The 14939-nt window shown below is 35.6% G+C and overlaps 1 protein-coding gene across 2 annotated transcripts; it reads left to right on the top strand.

Moving 5' to 3' along the window:
- The first annotated feature begins 313 nt into the window (after positions 1–313).
- LOC107840984 (dolichyl-diphosphooligosaccharide--protein glycosyltransferase subunit STT3A) lies at positions 314–13837 on the top strand. Of its 2 annotated transcripts, none has more exons than XM_016684963.2 (23): positions 314–537; positions 834–896; positions 3122–3177; positions 3282–3353; positions 3503–3608; positions 3772–3822; positions 4140–4235; positions 4367–4426; positions 4529–4642; positions 5217–5303; positions 6527–6630; positions 6791–6886; positions 8821–8941; positions 9039–9119; positions 9207–9326; positions 9420–9644; positions 10191–10334; positions 11202–11388; positions 11473–11570; positions 12096–12175; positions 12269–12356; positions 13255–13344; positions 13427–13837. In XM_016684963.2, the coding sequence occupies exons 1-23, from the start codon at positions 418–420 to the stop codon at positions 13484–13486; spliced, it is 2319 nt and encodes a 772-aa protein (XP_016540449.1). In that variant the 5' UTR covers positions 314–417; the 3' UTR covers positions 13487–13837. The 2 variants fall into 2 exon arrangements, with proteins under 2 accessions (XP_016540449.1, XP_016540448.1); XM_016684962.2 differs by having other exon boundaries at positions 325–537; positions 13424–13837.
- Positions 13838–14939: the final 1102 nt, after the last annotated feature.

Raw genomic sequence — 14939 nt, 5'->3', positions numbered from 1 at the left:
AAAAATTATTTTGACATATTTGATATAACTTACTGAATTAAAAAATTTAATTTTTTAAATTCAAACTAGATCATTGTTTTAGACGGAGGGAGTACCACATTATTTTTCATTTTTATCCCCCGAAGCGAAACAGCAGGACGAATAACAAGGCCAAGTATTACCAACAAATAAGAACCTGCCACGTTGCACCATGCCTGAGTAGACCAATTAAAAAATCAAACCAAAAAATAACCCAAAAACATAAAGGGCAGAACAGTCATTTCACATCGAATCACAAGGTCAAATTTGTCATTTCAATTGTCGGCTACAAAGTCTCCTCACCAAATTCAGAGATCAAAAACCCTTCTTCCCCTTTAACCACTCACAGTGTCACTCTTTCAGCTCCAAACTTCCAAAAAAAGCTTCAGGTTGCCGTTAATGGCGGCCTCTTCAGATACCGTAACGCCGTCAAGTCTCCGTCATGCTTTCGGCAATGTCTTCTCATTGTTCATTCTCATTCTCATCGGCGTTCTCGCTTTCTCCATCCGCCTTTTCTCCGTAATAATTCTGTGAATTTTAGATCTGATTATCGATGTGCTTAATTTAATACACGTATTTAATTTATTCAGAGCTATTAGAGCGGTATTCACTTTGTGTTTGCTTTGTCAATGCACGTATTTAATTTATTCAGAGCTATTAGAGCGGGATCAGAATTAATTTCATGCATTCGCGCTGTTACACAAACGAATACAAATGCATATGTCTTTGTTTTCAGTATTTTACATTTGATCAGGTCTGATTGGCTTGTTTTTTATTTTTATTTATTTATTTATTTATTTTAAAATTTGCGACAGGTGATTAAGTATGAGAGTGTTATTCATGAGTTCGATCCTTATTTCAACTACAGAGTTACTCAGGTTTGTCTAAAGTACTAATCTTTTCTGGTTATTTTCATTAGGTTATGTACAGTAGCATAAGATGTATTAGGAAGTGATAGATAGAGGACTAGATCCTACATTTTAGTACTTTTCTCGAGACAGTGCAGCTAAGAAACTATTTGAATTGAGTTGAATTTGTGTGAATGTTGAATCATTGGAATTAATTATGACGTTCAACTGCGATAGGTCTTTTTTTTTTTTTTGAGAAATTTGGTGTACGGGTTAGTTTCTGCTCACCTCGATTAATTCACGGGAGTGCATTTGTAATAGTAGGAGGGATGGTTTGTTTGTATCTGTCTGTAGTTTCTTGTTCGTAGTGTTCTGATGATGTTCGTGATCTCGAATAGATAGTTATAGTATTACTCTGTCGGTGTCTTGTTTCTTTTATTATCTAACGGTGTGTTATCCCATTTTTGTTGTTTATTTTATGTTTTTTGTTTGTTATACTGTTATCTGTCGTGAGCCGGGGGTTTATCGAAAACAACCTCTGTACTTCGTCAGAGGTAGTGGTATGGATTGCGCACACTTTACCCTCCACATAGTGGGAATACACTGGGTATGTTGTTGCTGTTACCTGTCACCTCCCACCAGCAATAAGTGCTGCTGAGTTTTAGGTTTACCAAAACAAATGGGAAGAAATCACCTAATGTTTTTGTCTCTATTGGGTTTTGAACCTGAGAAGTTCAACCACGATAGATCTGATGACATGTAAAAGGGAAATGCATGATTAGGTGCAAGTGTTATGTTGGTCGATGCATTTACATGTGAATTTAAATATACATTGTTTTATGTGGAGGGTTTTGAAGACGAATCAACATAGAATACATTCTGTTTCAGCCTATGATCACTCACTCGACTATGCCTCAATATCCATTTTACTTGAAGAGGAACATTGTTTCTCCACCTATTTTTTGGATAATTGGAAATGACTCAAATTTGGTGGATATTGGCATGCCTCTTTCACACTTCACTTAAAGGCCAGATACGGTCTTCTTGTAGGGCAGTTTGTTTGTGATGTTCCATCCTAGTTCAAACTTCGAACTCGTGACATGCGCCTATGATGCATCTTGTGCTACCTTTAACGTTAAACCTACCCATGCGGGTTTTCTCCACACTCTTCTATATGCTGCAGTATATTCTAAAATGTATCATTGGGTGAGCTTTTATACCATAAAATGTTAAAGTTAAAACCGTTCAAAAAATGGTAAACTTAAGTTCGGATATATTCTATTAAAAAGAACACTACAATAAAATTTAAATCTTGTCTCAATAACATTTCCCAATCATTGGGTACTAAAATGGAATGGGGTGAGTTCTTCGAACTAAGCTGACAGGGTCATTTTAGTGTCGCCCTTGTGTACTATCAATTACGAGAAGTTCACTACAATTGTACTGTCCTTAATTTTATTCAAGGATAGACATGATGATAGCTCGTAGAAGATAAATATGCATTTAAGTATCATTTGATGAGAAGACCATAAAAGTGTTATGAGTTGATAAGTCCATTATGTATATTTAGATACCTCAATAAAGCTATATAGGTCATATTATTAGGTGAATTTACCTTCAGTAGGTGTTGGTTAGAATGTCCAGTCAGGGGGCAAAAGCTGGGACATTCTTCAGTTACACTATTATTTATGCAAACCAGTAAATTGGGTCTTTTAGAAGAACTTGCAAGCGAACACTTATTTCCTCTTTGGAATAATGGAATTAGACAATTTGTAATTTAATATGTGCTTCTTAACTAGAATAATCTATCGGTATAGTGCAGTTAATAATAATGATCTTGATTTGCCAGAAAAAGAAAACATACTGGTTTTAGGAATTATGATGTCAGTTGAAACTAAATTAATCTTTCAGTAGATTAGATGCACTTTAGTGCTCCTTCCGAGTGTTTTGACAAAGCAATCCTGTAAAATAATTGTTTTTAGTCATCACTTTTGGATTCTTATGCCCTAGATTCTTCATATTTTACACTGTCATATTTGTGGAGCTAATCTTGGATATCTTTAATCATATAAGCTATTGCTTGCCGCTAATTTGGATATGTTTGATCATGAAAATGTTTCATTCTTGTAGGGCATTTCCTTGGATGTCGATAGTTGTCATATCATATCATTATTGTTATTTTGCTACTACATATATTAAATGTTTGTCAGTACCACAAAACTATGTGAAATATAATCATGCTATGTCAATTGCAGTTTCTGACAAAGAATGGAATTTACGACTTTTGGAACTGGTTTGACGATCGGACCTGGTAATTATGATTGCAGGGGTTAATTAGTATTCCAGACAATGCTGTCATGAATTATAGGTTCTTAATTGAAAATAACTGGCAATTAACTTTTCCTTGTCTGATAGGTATCCCCTTGGACGAGTGATTGGTGGAACTGTTTACCCTGGACTGACATTGACTGCTGGCACCTTGTGGTGGTGCGTATTACAGATCATTACTTTTCTAGAGCATTCTTTTCTTCTTACCAGGCTTCAAATTATGGGAATCTTTGTTGTGTTTTATTTTATGAAATGATCTGTTCAGCCACCAAAGTAATAATGGTTTTTATATATATGATTATTGGCAGGATACTCAATTCCTTGAATATTCCTCTTTCTGTGGAAACTGTTTGTGTCTTTACTGCTCCTACATTCTCTGCTCTTGCTGCTTGGGCAACATACCTTCTGACAAAGGTTTGTTCTTTGACTTGTTTAAATCAATTAAATCTTTTTTTGCTTTTACCAAATTGCTATAGATACTCCTTGTTCCTTTTGTTCTCTTAAAAGTGTAGCGACCTAAAAAACATGCCTCTGTTGTGAAGTCAGAACTCTAAGCCATACAACACTGCTTTTGTAGGAAGTTAAAGGGACTGGGGCTGGACTAACTGCTGCAGCTCTTTTGGCCATGGTAAATTCTCTTGCGCACATTTTCATCTGGTGCAAAATGTGGCCTTTGGATATAGCATTTCTGTAGGTGCATTGAGTTCAGAAAGGAAAAAAACTGTTGGATGCATGCTACTGTGCATATATGTACTCAAGCCCCCAGCTAGCTTCATCGTTTCTTACTCAACTTATAATCCTCTTTGATTTAAGACAAAATAGCATTTTATTATGCCTTTACAATATAGCAGTCTAGACTCTAGAGTATCCGTTTGTTCCAAAAAGAAAACAAATTGCTTGTGTACCATGTTACAATGGTGAATTTCATTTTCATGCTGCCTGCAGGTTCCGTCATATATATCTCGATCAGTGGCCGGCAGCTATGACAATGAAGCTGTGGCGATATTTGCGTTGATCTTCACTTTCTATCTCTATATAAAGGTTCAGTCTACATGATGTTTAGCTTTTAACTTAGTGGTCTTACTTGCAATATTTCCTGGTGCTTATCTTATATTGTTGAGATTTTCGTTTTCCATTTTACGTTGTGGAATAATGGTGAATGTTTGGTGCAGACACTGAACACGGGTTCCCTCTTTTATGCCACTCTAAATGCCTTAGCATACTTCTACATGGTAGGCATTTACCTCCTCCACATTGATTGTTATTTTTACCTCTCATTCTCTTTTCTACCATATCTTTTCCGTCGAATTAACTGTATTTCAATACGCTTTCAGGTTTGCTCTTGGGGAGGATATACCTTTATTATCAACCTTATTCCAATGCATGCCCTACTTTGCATCGTAACAGGGCGTTATTCTCCACGGCTTTATATTGCCTACGCTCCATTGGTAAGTACTAGCCCTGGAACCTTATTGATAAACAACTTATAGTGTTAATTAGAGGTGTGCATCGGTTGGTTCGATTTTCCATTTTCCAGTTCGGTTATTTTGGTTTATGGATGAGAAAACCGAAATTGAACCATAAATAGTTCACTTCAATATTTTTTTTCGGGGTTTAGTTTCTTTTTTCCCAAAAATGAATTGGACAAAAGAAAAAAAAAACTTGGCCAAAATAAAAAAAATACTCTGTACAAGCAAGAACTTGCTTTATGGTAGTGCTTGATAACCGAAACACTATCATTTTTTAGAACAAGGGAACTATATTCAATAACAAGGTGATAACCTTGTACCTTATGAGATACCTGCAGTCTTTCTGAAAGTGGATTTTAGCCGTCGTTTGATGATTAGTAATGCTGTTCTTAACAAAAACACGTCTAACCTTTGCGAAACGATTGCTAGAAGTTCACCAAATGAGTAATTTTCCTTCGTCGAGGACTTAAAATCTTCTAGTCTGAATATATTCCCATTTACAATTTCTACACAGTTTCTTTTATTCTTCTAACTATCTGAGACATGGGTGCAGGTTATCTTGGGAACCCTGTTGGCTGCTTTGGTCCCTGTTGTAGGTTTTAATGCTGTAATGACGTCAGAACATTTTGCTTCATTTCTGGTAAGGGTCATTTCTACTCTTTTTAGTAGTTCAATCATGGTCTGAATATATGATTGGTGATGCGTTCTTGCTTATTACCTACCTAATCTAAGATATTCTCAAGCCTTGGCTGTCCTTATTGCATGGTTAAAGTGCAAGGATATTATCCTCAACCTGAAAACAGCTTGTTGTATTGAGATGACATGGTTGGGCTGCATATAATGATTAGATGTGCTACTATTTCATTACCACTCCCTTCGTCTCCATCTAGTCCACATTTCCTTTCTTAGTTCATGTGAACATTCTATCTACTTAACGTAAAGCTTTTTTATACAAATAGCCAATACAGTATGTTCGCTTCATGTGTGCGGTATCACTTGATGAGATTAAAGTTTAGATTCATTGAAAAGAATACACTATTTCTACTTTTTCTCTCAGTCACAGTTGACAATATATGCATGAACTTCAATTTCTCCCCAAGTCAAACTAAGGCCCTCTTAATGTGTTGCAAGAGCATTAGTAAAACAGAGTATTACACACTATACCAGTCTACATTTTATTCTACTATGCTTTGCGATTATCGGCTTCTATAAAGCAATTAGGAAGTTCATTATCATTATGAAGGAAGTTGCTTGAGTACTGGAAAAGTAGCGTAGTGGCTTTTATTGGGTGGGACAGTTAATTGGATGACAGAAAGTAATTGTAAATGAAAATGAAAAGATTATATTTGTGATGATATCTAGAATACAGTGTGCTCTGTGTTCTAGAAATATTATGGACATATGGGTCCTAATTAAATTGACATGTGCACTTAGGGGTGGGGGTGGGGGGTGTCAGATGGCTGGTTGGGCTGAATTTGGGTGGGCTAAAATGACATGACTTAATGGGTGGGTCATTAACCTGCCCAAAGGTTATTTTGGTTGAGAAGGTCTAAACAATGGGCCATAACCCAGCCACTCAACTCATGTCAAGTTCTAATTTCTCTATTTGTTTTCTTATAATTCGTTTAATTACTAAACAAAACTGATTGAACCATTTTTATTTTCAAAACTAGTTGAACCTTATTTTTTTAATCATGAATTTGTATAATATATCAAATTCATTTTTTAAAGTTTTTAATGGATCAATTTAAATTACAGATTTAGCCCATACCAGTCCTACTTTCAGATGGGCTGAATTGGGCAATTCAAAATGGGCATGTCATGTTTTCTATCTGCGCTGAAATTTCTGATGGCTTAGTACAGGTGTTCCTAATTCTTAATGTTGTGGGGCTTGTCTATTACATCAAAGGGATGCTCACACCAAAAATGTTCAAAGTAGCTGTGACTCTTGTTGTATCTGCAGGCTTGTAAGCTCCTCTAATTGATATGAATAGCTTGTTATACTAATGCCTAGAATTAATTAAGAATTGCCTAGTAGAGTTGGATCAACTCCTATTCATTAATTAATTTCTGTTTTGAATTCTGTTATTTTTTCCAGTGATGATTGCTTCTTCTATCGTTATTCAGGATTGTTTGCTGCGCTGTGGTAGCTGTGCTAGTTGCACTTGTTGCTTCTAGCCCAACAAAGGGATGGAGTGGACGAAGTCTCAGCCTGCTTGATCCGTATGCTCTTTGCATTATGATTTTTCTTGTCATCTTCTATGATTACTTTACATTTTCTTTAGTTTTCTACCATAAAAAGAGGACACAGTGATATCTTTATTTGATTTTCCCTAAAGAAAATCTAGCGACACTTTCAAGATAAAGTTGTGACCGGTGTTGTGAAAGGCGCTCGCCTTAGTGCCTTTGCCGAGGTAGTGCCTTTGACGAGGGGCGAAGCGAGGCCTTGTCACCTATTACTGGCGAGGCAATGCAATCTCGCGAAGGCGAGAAATGGTGAGAGGCTACTCAGTTTTTATTTTTCTTAAAAAATCACCCTTGTCGCCTTACGCCGTCCAAAACACTGGTCGTGACTTACGATCCCCGATGCACATTGTGCACAGAATCCAGTATCTCTAAGCAAATGACCAAATATGAATTATTCCATTCGAGTGTCTGCTGCTTGCTGTGATTGTTGCTTAAACTGCAGTGTACTAAGCTCCTAAGGAACTAGTATAACCTGATTATGAGATTTGCATGAACCTTTAAGAAACAAATTGCGATCTTTATAAAAATATCCATGCTTCTCCTGCATTTGCAGATGCCTCTTACTAGTTAAAAGAGTAGAATCTATGTGTGTTTGTGTGTTATGATGATTTTGCCATGACTATAAAGAAGTTGAATCTTGGATTTCCAGAGATTTGATTGATTTTCATGCAACCCCATTAAGGGCCAGCGTTGTTAAGAGCGATCGCTCTCGAGCTTTATACATCAAGTGAGAGGTTTATCACTTCTCATTCGTGAAGCAATGTGATTTCAAGAAGGGCACGCTTGAGATAGCGGGACACATGCGCAAACCAATCTAATTTTTTCATTTGACTTTAATAGGTGGAAAAAGTGAAAATGGGAGAAATAGCTTTTGCCATCTTGGTAGGACTCCTCTCCAAACACCCGTTGCTTTTATCCCTGTTGTCTTTGTTATCATCAGCTTCTGTCTACATTGGTATGATGCAGCTACTCTTCGTCTACAGCTGTGTCTCAATCTTTATTGATTTACCTTTTTCTTCTCTATGATGATTCTTTCTTCCTTTGATTGTATATGATCCTCTTTTGCTACCCTTTTTGGGCTTCTTATCTTCTAAACCTCTGATTCATTTTCTGTTCTTCCGTTCTTATTTTGATTGTTTTGAAAATAGAAGTAGTGATTTTGTTATATTATTTTAGTTACTTAAAAGCAATTTGTTGAAATCAATTTATGGATGTTACTTCTTTTTTGATAGTTAAAAGGTATAATAATGATATGAGCAGCAAGAAGGAGCTGTGAAATAAAAGTAGTGATTCTTGTTACTATTTTGGTTAATTAAGCAGTTTTTTAAAAATTGATTTGTGCATGTTACTTCTTTTTTTGGTAGTTAAAAGGTATAATATTGATATCAGCAGCAAGAAAGTGCTGTGAAATAACTGCAAGAAAAAGCAAATTATGCATGCTAATTCTTTTTAAATTGAATATGCCCGTTTCTTCTTTTTGATAGCTGAAGTATCAAAAGGAAAATCAGGTTTAAAATTGAACTAATATTTCTATTGGATTGTTGAAATTGCATTCTAATGATGTATTTTTTGGATCATTGGATGTAGAAGTAAGTACTGCATTCATAAATGCTTTGTATTTTTTTGATTCTCTTAATTGTTAGCTTACCTTCTTGTGTGTAACTAATACCCCTGCTGCGATTCACTCTTAAAAATTCTCGGCATTTCTACTTTGTGCTTTTTTGTGTTTTGTCCCTTGTTAAATTCTGGGGGAGTTACTTCTAGGAGATTTTAGGATTCCACAATTCTTATTTCATTAATTATTAGTTTGTGATGATTCTGTTGCCAATGCTCTTTTTTTACTACTTATATTCACCCATGCAGCATACTGAAGCAACTTTCTGTTTGTACTTTTCTTTGAATTGAGACAGAACTTATGCGAGCAAGTATATACCAATTATTGCCAGTGTTAGCGAACATCAACCACCTACTTGGCCTTCTTACTTTATGGATATTAATGTATTAGCATTTTTGGTCCCTGCAGGCATTATTGTAAGCGTCAATTTTCAGATCCATTTATCTTGACTTCCTTGCGTTAATTTGATCTTTATCCGGGCTTCGAATCAATATCTACTTTTGCCATATGTAGGCATGCTTTTTGCCACTGACTGATGCTAGCTCCTTTGTGATTCTTTATTTAGTGACTTCAGTGTACTTTTCTGGTGTTATGGTAAGGATTTCAAGATTTTCTGTCTTTTTGTTCTGTTTTCTTTAAGCTCCCCTATTTCTGAACATCATTCCATTTGCCGAAACACAGGTCCGTCTAATGCTTGTACTGGCCCCAGCGGCATGCATAATGTCTGGGATTGCTCTATCCTCAGCTTTTGGTGTTTTTACTCGATCAATCAAATTTGCATCAATTGGAAAACAGGATGATGTAAGTGTCTTTGTTGTTCTTCCGAAGTTTATGCCAATCATTAGCTGTTTTGATAATTCTGAACTAGTTTTTGTCATTTTATTCACCGTCAAGGCAGGGGATATTGGTAATGGTGTTACGCAGAATCATGTGGTGAAGCCTGATAGAAATGAAGAGCCACCAAAGGAAAAAGCTTCGAGAAAAAAGAAGAAAGAAAAGGAAAATGTTGAAAAAGCTCCTACTGCTGCTAAAAAAAGTGAGAGGCGGCTTTTGATGTTACCCATGGAGGCTTCTGTTGTTGCTATTCTATTACTTGTGTTGCTGGGGGCCTTTTATGTGGTATGTACCTTTGCTCTGTCCTGACTGTTCATTTGCAGCTATATCAGTCCCATTTAGTAATTCCTTTATTACGTTTTCAGATACAAGGAATTAAGCTTTTTTCTTTTCTTTATCTGATAATGATACATTTTAAGAGGAAACTTGTCCTAATAATTTGGTTTGGTTGAGGTGGTGGTTTTTCCAGTGGATTAATTGTTAAATAAATGCCATGTTAATTTTTTCATTGCTGCAACTCTTATTGCTACTTTTTTCTTTTGATTCCTTAACTAAGTTAGTTGGAGAAAAATCTCTCTTATGACTGCCCACGCATCAAATCCAATTGTACACAACTATCTTGTGCCATAGCAAACGGAAAAGTGTCACCTAAATTCCATACGAGCCAATGAAGTACTTCATGACATTTGCATTTCTTGAAGTACTCATATTTCCTTGCAACCTTTTTGAAATCTTTTTTTCCTTTTATTTCTGGACCTTTTGAGAGAAAAGGTAATTGTATTGTAATTTTATTTCTTTGTTGACTTAATCGGTGAAGAAATTTCCTCGTAGGTCCACTGTGTCTGGGCAGCTGCGGAAGCTTACTCAGCTCCTTCTATTGTACTAACATCACAGTCGCATGACGGACTTCATGTTTTTGATGACTTCAGAGAGGCTTATGCATGGTTGAGCCACAATACTGATGTAGATGATAAAGTAAGTTCTAATCCTCTTCTTTCTCTTAATTTTATGTTTTCCCTCTGATTTGATGTGGTGATGCTGCATGGTGGTGCAATAGGATATGGTAATGGTGACCAAGAATTTGGTTTTTAATTTGTTTAATGTATATTTTCAGATTCACCGGAATACCAGCCAAGATTCTCTTGGTGTTTTGTTTTCAAAATAGGTGGAATACTAGAAAATGCATGATCATGATCTAACCAATTAACATTCAGTGAGTAAATAGACCTTCACAGCTGATGTTGAAACAATTTTTTTGTAGTTGGCTTCATACTTAGCTATGTAAACCATTGCTTTCAAAAGTGTACATGAAACTTGCTTAGGCCATAAGGATAGGAAACTGGGGCTTCACTGACTTATGTGGTGCTTCAGTGAAGGCGCTGAGGCATGCAGTTAGCAAATACAGCTTATTTTTATGTGGTGCTTCAGTGAAGGCGCTGAGGCATGCAGTTAGCAAATACAGCTTATTTTTATGTGGTGCTTCAGTGAAGGCGCTGATTGCAGTTAGCAAACGCCCTGCTTATTTTATTTAATATTATCTTATATTAGATTAACTTATAAGGTTCATAGGTTCCTTGTTGAAATCCTTGTTAAGAAAAGGTTCCTTCTTGAAAAGAAGGCGCACTACAATAAGTGAAAACAATATATTTTAGAAAATGCTATAGATTAACATGTTAGTGATTAGGGATGTGAATTAGAAATATAGTGTGATTAAGTTAGTCGCCAGATCCAAACTTTAGACTTATATTTATGCATTTGAATCAAAATTAAATATAGTTTTAGATGTGATTGAAATGGTTTTTTACTTTGTTTTTTCCTTTATTGTTCTGCCAACTTTTTCAGGTGGCATCATGGTGGGACTATGGCTACCAGACAACTGCCATGGCCAATCGTACTGTTATTGTTGATAATAACACCTGGAACAATACACACATTGCAACAGTTGGTACAGCCATGTCCTCTCCAGAAAAAGCAGCATGGGAAATCTTCAACTCTTTGGATGTAAAATATGTTCTTGTTGTCTTTGGAGGTTGGTAATTTGGTGTTGCTCAAGCTCAATGAAGACTTATTGTTTAGCATTAGCATTAAATCTAATGCTTACCATCAATTTCAGGTCTTGTTGGGTACCCCAGTGATGATATCAACAAGTTCCTCTGGATGGTCAGAATAGGTGGGGGCGTCTTCCCTCATATCAAGGAACCTGATTATCTGGTGTGTAACTGTCCTTTTGCTACCTTATTTTTTGTGGTCCAATAATAACTGTTCTTTGTTTTTGAACTTGATGTAGTTGCCATTGATATTTTACTTTGATGAGAAAACATTGAGCATATTCGTTGCTTCTTTGATAATATATTTTATGAGGCAAGTCCTAGGATGATTAAGGATAACATTTGCAGGCTCTTATTGGAGTTGCCGTTATATAATTGCATACATTTGCAATTTGCAGATTATGCTGAGTACGAGTAGATAACTCTGATATGGTTGTCATAGTATGCATTTGCCTTACTTTAAGAGTTCACCAGTATTCAAACCATTTATTAAACTGTTTATCAAGTTCATTCTCTTAGGCATTAAGAGCGAGAACAATTGTTTCTTATCGTGTTAATGGATGTCCAATATCTGTTTATTTTCATTCATTCTCTTAGGCACAAAGAGGCTAAAGTTACATACTTGATGTTTGAGTTATCTTAGGATCATAGTTTCAATTCCACTAATCATTTCCTTTTCTTTTGAAAGAGAGATGGCCAGTACCGGATTGACAATATGGCTACTCCAACCATGCTGAACTGCCTCATGTACAAACTATCTTATTACAGGTGCTAAATTATTGAGAACATGCCAGTTTACTTTTTGGTGGCCTTTAGGCATTAACTTCAAATTATTCACATCATCTCTATCTTGTGCTGTAGGTTTGTAGAGACAGACGGCAAGGGTTTCGATAGAGTAAGGCGGACTGAAATTGGAAAGAAACATTTTAAGCTCACACACTTTGAGGAGGTAAGCATGACATTTGTTAGTTCTCCTTATTATGTTTCTTCTGGGTGGTCGGTAGGAAGAAAGGATACACATAACACCAAAGAAGCAAAGATACTGCAGGTGGGGGGATGATGGGAAATTTTATCATGAAATTAATTCAGTAAAGTCAAGTGCTTAAATTAGAACACCGACAATTGTCCATAGATTCTTGATTTTCCTATATCACTAGTGTTTATGTTAGATCAAGATGCAGTTGAAAACACAGAGAAACACACACAGGAACATTTCTTTTTTTGGTTTTAATCTATGAAACATTGATGTGAATAGGATATTTTTATTAGTATTAGATGGATTTCAATGTTTCTGTTACTGAATAATAAGAAGTTTAGATAATATTTCAAGAATCAGCAGTTTCTGATACTCCCTCCGTTTCATAATAAATGAATTGTTGAATTTTGGCACACATATTAAGGAAAAAGCATTAAAGACATAGATTTAACACAACTTTTCATTTTTACCCCCCAAAAAAAGAAAAAGAGACCTTGTAATACCTTTTCAAAAGTTAATTAGTTGTCAAATCATAAGGGTAAATTTGGAAAAAAAATTCAATGATTCACTTATTTTGAAACACCAATAAATACCGCAACAATTCACTTATTCCGAAACGGAGGGAGTAACATTTAGTGCGATGTAGATTCTAAATATTATTAGATATCATTGGAGGGCGCAACATCTAAATACTACCTGTTGAATTTCTAAAAGATGGTTTGTGTCGAAAAAGAGGTTTGTCGGTGGACTTGCATTCGTGCATCTTGTTTGAAGTACTTGTCATTCACCTGCTATTTTGTGCGTGGACATGCATTCACGCAACCTAGTGAACCACAAATTAATCACCTTCTGGTATATGTATCTTCTGCAGGTATTTACTACTCACCACTGGATGGTTCGGATATACAAATTAAAACCTCCTAAGAACAGACTACGTGGAAAGACGAAGAAGTCTAAATCGGTATGTATGGACTCCTCTATTTCCAAATACATGCAACTTTAGAAATCTTAATGCCCGATTTTTTCTTTGTGGAAATTAGCAGAAACCTACTTCTACTATCTCAAAAAGAAGTGCAACTCAAAAGAAGAATCCCTGGCAATAAAGGGCTACTCATAACGAGTAACTTCTAATTATCAGCTTCATGATATGAATACTTCATACGATGAGCTATATTGAAAGGATCACACTGCAAACATGTACGTGAAATTATCCCAAATTCTGCAGTTTTAGCTTTTTTTTTCTAGTTTTGGATTGCCTTGATATTATACAGAACAAAACGATTGTCCCGGAGCTCCTTTTTTGATATAGACAGCCAGGAATCACATGTATCTATTGATCGTTAGGCGCATATCAATTAGTTTACTCTTGAAAAATGCTCATTTGAGTCCAAAAACACCTGTAGTTGTAATTGAGACTTTTGAAGTGTTAAAACTATCGGCTGATATTAGTGTTATACATTTTTTCTCTCTCTGAAAATCCTCTCTACTTTCACTAGGTAAGATGAACAGAGTCTACTTTCGCAAAGTAGACTACGGACATCTTACCCTCCCTACACCACACATGTGAGAGTACGCTGGGTATGTCTCAGTTTCTCAATCCTACATTTCATTTCACAATCCGTTGAGTTATGTAGTTGGATCATCGGTCTGTCCATTTACAGATGATCTAGGCATGCATTCATTGTTTCTATAGGGTTTTAATTGTTTTCGGATTTGATTCTATAAAAATTACTAGTTCTATCTAGTCTCTCTTTAGTAGTCGTTTGGTGTGAGGTATAAGGATAAATAATCCCGGGATAAAATGAAGGACTGTTTTATGCCATGTTTGGTATGAGGTATTAGTTAGTCTCGGGATTATTTATCCCACCATTTACACCATAGTGATGGGATAAGTTATCCCATATACATGGTGGGATAACAAATCTCAAGATAGCTAATTTCGAGATTAATTATCCCGGGATTACTCTTTCCCAACCAAACGACCCCGCGGCTTTGTTTGTGCTTTCATATGATACTTTTACAATGAAAGAATCTTGCTTATCCAATGTATTTGTGCTTTTCATATGATACTTTTACAATGAAAGAATCTTACTTCTCTAATGTATCAATTTTTTTCCACATTACTAAATTTCTTAGTAGCTTGTCTCTTGCTATTGGATGATATACTTGTAAAGAGAAAGATGGTTAGCTTTTCCAATAATGTATTAATTCTTTTTTCAAATGGAAAAAGATTAAAAAAAAAACTATAATTAAATCAATTCATCTCTTAATTTTCTTAGACAGCCTTTGTCTTTAAAAATTTTGATGTCACAAATAATAGACCACTATATAACTTTTTCGTGAGGTTCAAATTTCAGCGGAGACAAAATACTATGTGGTTGCTTCTCATATCTTTTTGTTTTGGTGGATAGAGTTCTTTGATAATTGTTGTTGGTGAGTGGTGACATGTATCTCGTGAATTTAGTTGAGGCGTGCGTAACTAAACGCCATGGTTATCAAAAAAAAATTAAAAATTGTGTCTTCGCATAATATTTTCGTATCATAATATTCCAACGG

This window comes from Capsicum annuum, chromosome 9 (assembly GCF_002878395.1).
Source record: "Capsicum annuum cultivar UCD-10X-F1 chromosome 9, UCD10Xv1.1, whole genome shotgun sequence".
Classification (NCBI taxonomy): domain Eukaryota; kingdom Viridiplantae; phylum Streptophyta; class Magnoliopsida; order Solanales; family Solanaceae; genus Capsicum; species Capsicum annuum.
This window is presented reverse-complemented; position numbering and strand designations above follow the sequence as displayed.

What these genes read in the sequence shown, in the direction of transcription:
- LOC107840984 (XM_016684962.2), top strand. Translation starts at nt 418, where the DNA reads ATGGCGGCCTCTTCAGATACCGTAACGCCGTCAAGTCTCCGTCATGCT. An exon ending in CAACATACCTTCTGACAAAG is followed by an intron (nt 3,609 to 3,771) that starts GTTTGTTCTTTG and finishes CTGCTTTTGTAG; the next exon opens with GAAGTTAAAGGGACTGGGGC. An exon ending in AACATTTTGCTTCATTTCTG is followed by an intron (nt 5,304 to 6,526) that starts GTAAGGGTCATT and finishes GGCTTAGTACAG; the next exon opens with GTGTTCCTAATTCTTAATGT.